Source organism: Cannabis sativa, chromosome 6 (genome assembly GCF_029168945.1).
Source record: "Cannabis sativa cultivar Pink pepper isolate KNU-18-1 chromosome 6, ASM2916894v1, whole genome shotgun sequence".
NCBI classification, from domain to species: domain Eukaryota; kingdom Viridiplantae; phylum Streptophyta; class Magnoliopsida; order Rosales; family Cannabaceae; genus Cannabis; species Cannabis sativa.
In genome coordinates, this window is record NC_083606.1 from 28,607,333 (window position 1) to 28,610,369 (window position 3,037).

At 37.2% G+C, this 3,037-nt stretch overlaps 1 protein-coding gene across 1 annotated transcript; it reads right to left on the reverse strand.

Moving 5' to 3' along the window:
- Window positions 1-207: 207 nt before the first annotated feature.
- On the reverse strand, window positions 208-3,037 carry LOC115725171 (glucan endo-1,3-beta-glucosidase 12). The gene is made up of 3 exons (XM_030654604.2): window positions 2,805-3,037; window positions 1,404-2,711; window positions 208-494 (listed from the first exon to the last, which is right to left on the reverse strand). The coding sequence occupies exons 1-3, from the start codon at window positions 2,869-2,871 to the stop codon at window positions 460-462; spliced, it is 1,410 nt and encodes a 469-aa protein (XP_030510464.1). The 5' UTR covers window positions 2,872-3,037; the 3' UTR covers window positions 208-459.

Sequence of the window (3,037 nt, forward strand, 5' to 3'; positions counted from 1 at the left end):
TATATATTTAAGTTATTTTTCATAAGTTAAAACTAATTTGTAACAAATTTTTAATGGTGGTGAGTAGTAAAATATAGTTTCGATGCTAACAAATATAGTTTCTTTGGTGCGTCTAATATTTCCAAGCTACTTTGCAACCAAAATTAATAATAGGTAACTACGTGTTGAAACTTTACAATAAATATAAAATTCCTTCACAACTCCGAGTTTAATAACAAAAAAAAAATAAATAAGAATAATAGATAACACATATGAAGCCGTATAGAATCAGAAATCTATTGGAACATAATTACATAACGAACGTCAAACAAAAACAACCACACCTAATCTTACCATATTATAAACAAATAATAATAACTCCACCAATTTTCTAAAGAAAGCAATGACAAAAAAAGAATAACCTAATCCCCCAACAAATCTGTATCTGAATTTTCACCCAACGGCTCAATTTTCATGGTTTTAGTTACCAGTGGGAAACTCGCAGCGACCGAATTCTGCAAAAGATATAAAATAAATGACCATCAGTTAAAGGAGATAACCTTTTCAGCTAGAAGTCAAAAATCGAATTAATAAAAGTGTTGACATAAAATAGTTGAAAGTATTAGAAACTTTTTTAGTGATTGTGAGCCGTGACTATATTATGACATCCTAATACGTCTTATTCCCAACCTATATAATATGAATTATATGTAGTTTTAGTCAGATTTTTCAGCCACATGATCGATCCTTCACTTATTGTTTTGAATTTCTTTTTAATTGTTTCTACTATAAAATTCTCACTTGTCCACTTGGATATAGAATATTGTTTAATTACCCTGTTATTTTATTATTGTATAGCCCTTCTAAGTTTTAAGTTGTCACGTATAGATAAAGGAGCACAACTTTATGTATTATTACTCTATTTCTTATAATTAACTTTCACTTTCAAGCATCATGGTACATATATTAATCCAATTGCGTCGTCCACTTGGATGATTTTATATGCAATTTAAGATATCAATTAAAATTTTATACAATAAATCAACAATAAAAATGACACTCACACACACATATATAACTTAAAATTATCACACTTGTAATCTGTTTTTCAATTTTTTTTTAAACATTGGTAAAAACCTCTAACTTATAAAGCTATGCTTAAAAAAAATAAAGAAAAATACTTATTAAGTAACCTATTCCAAATGAAAATTATTAGAGACATAATGTGTAAATATTTGAATTTCATTACCTATTATCCTATGTTTTAATTATTAATTATCGTCATTATTGATAAAATATTGAAAAGATTTGACACAACGTCAATGCATATAATATTAGCTAAGACCAATGTAATCCGAAATTAATTGATGAAAAAACATAATTAAAAATAAAAATAAAAGATGAGAGAGAGAGAGAGTACGTACTAGGGGGTTGAGTGACAACATAAGCGGAACCACCAAAATCACAAGTGCCAGTACCACGTGCTTTCTTCTGATAATAGCTATTGAAAGCATAAGAGGCGTGGGCCACAAGCGAGTCAGGATTGTAACACGTGGATCCTTCCTGGATCGGACGGCAATCAGCACCTCCCTCACCACAGGCGTAATCCAGTGCGGCCTGGAGTTTCTCATTCCCAGCTTTTTCATTCGCCACGCACCACGTCGCACCAGAGGCCGCCGTTGACACGTCACCGGTGGCCGGAACCTGCTCTTTGCTGCCGTTAACGGGCGCTGTCTCTTTGCCGTTAAGTGCAGCGGCAGTTAACGGAATGTCGTATACTTTCTGCTGGTTAGGGTAAAACAATCCATAATTTCTCTCCGATGTGGGACCGGGCTTCTGGTTCTCGTTAAACAAAGCGAATAAGTAAACGTTAAGTGGGTCCTTGGGCCTCAATGGGGTCCCATTTCCGGTAAGGACACGTCGGACTAAGTTTCCGTTATACGCCGCTGCATTTGACTGGCTAGCTCCAACCTCGTTTTCGTCCCCTTTCGAAGGCCAACCTGTTTCAGTAACGACAACCTTTACATCGTCGTATCCCAAAGCCGACATGGCTGCGAACACGGCATCGAGTTGAGCCTCGAACAGACTGTAGTAACGCAACCCGTTCCCCGAATCAACATTGCCTGAATTTGTCCGGAACAGCGCGTAGTCTAGGGAGATTTTATCTGCGTTTGCTGCGTAAGCGAAAAAAGGGTACGCGTTGACCATGAGGTAGGACCCTGTTTGACGCAAAAAATCCAGCATGGGTTTGATCACGGGCTGGACCAATTCGGATTTGAAGGATCCAGATGAAGACGGGTATGATGATTGGAGAGCGCTGAGTGCTATGGGGGAGGAGAGCTTTATGGAGGAGTCGAGGTTAAGCTTTTTTAGAGAAGCTTGAAGGTTTTTCATGGCGGGCACGAGGAATTTGGTTGTGTTGTTAGGGTCGACGAAGACTTCGTTTCCGACTGCAATGGCTTCGATCTTCGTCGCAGGGTGGTATTGAGAGATGTTGGCTTGTACCCATTTGTCGGTGAAGGATTGATCAGCCGCGGCAGAGGAGAGAAGCTCATTTGGGAGAGCAACGACGACGTTTATGCCTGAGTTGGCCAACGCTGTTAGAACAGTTGAGTCAGTGTCGTAGAGCTTGATCCGGTTAATTCCCTGAGATTTCAATAGCTCCACTACCTTCGATGGTTGTGGTAAGTCATTCGCAATCCGACCGTAATTAATACTGATGGAACCTCCCTCTGTACACCGAAACAAACAAATAATTATGGTCAAACATAATTGTAAATGCACAATAATGGAAAATTATGCAATAGATAAGAAAATAATTATACCTGCTAAAATAAGAAATGCTAATGAGAAGAGTAAGATAAAAGGGTAAAATGTGAGTTTTCGAGCCATGCTCTTTTTCAGAAAGTTAGAAAACAGAGCCTAAGATAAAGAGAGGAATAGAGGAGGAGGAGCGAGTTTTTCTTAGATATCTGTTTCTTCGTGGGGTTTTATATAGAGTGAGGAGCGAAGAAGAATTATTATTTATAATTAATTATATAAAATAATAAGAAAATGG

What these genes read in the sequence shown, in the direction of transcription:
- LOC115725171 (XM_030654604.2), bottom strand. Translation starts at nt 2,871, where the DNA reads ATGGCTCGAAAACTCACATTTTACCCTTTTATCTTACTCTTCTCATTA. An exon ending in AGCATTTCTTATTTTAGCAG is followed by an intron (nt 2,712 to 2,804) that starts GTATAATTATTT and finishes TTCGGTGTACAG; the next exon opens with AGGGAGGTTCCATCAGTATT. An exon ending in TGTTGTCACTCAACCCCCTA is followed by an intron (nt 495 to 1,403) that starts GTACGTACTCTC and finishes TATCTTTTGCAG; the next exon opens with AATTCGGTCGCTGCGAGTTT.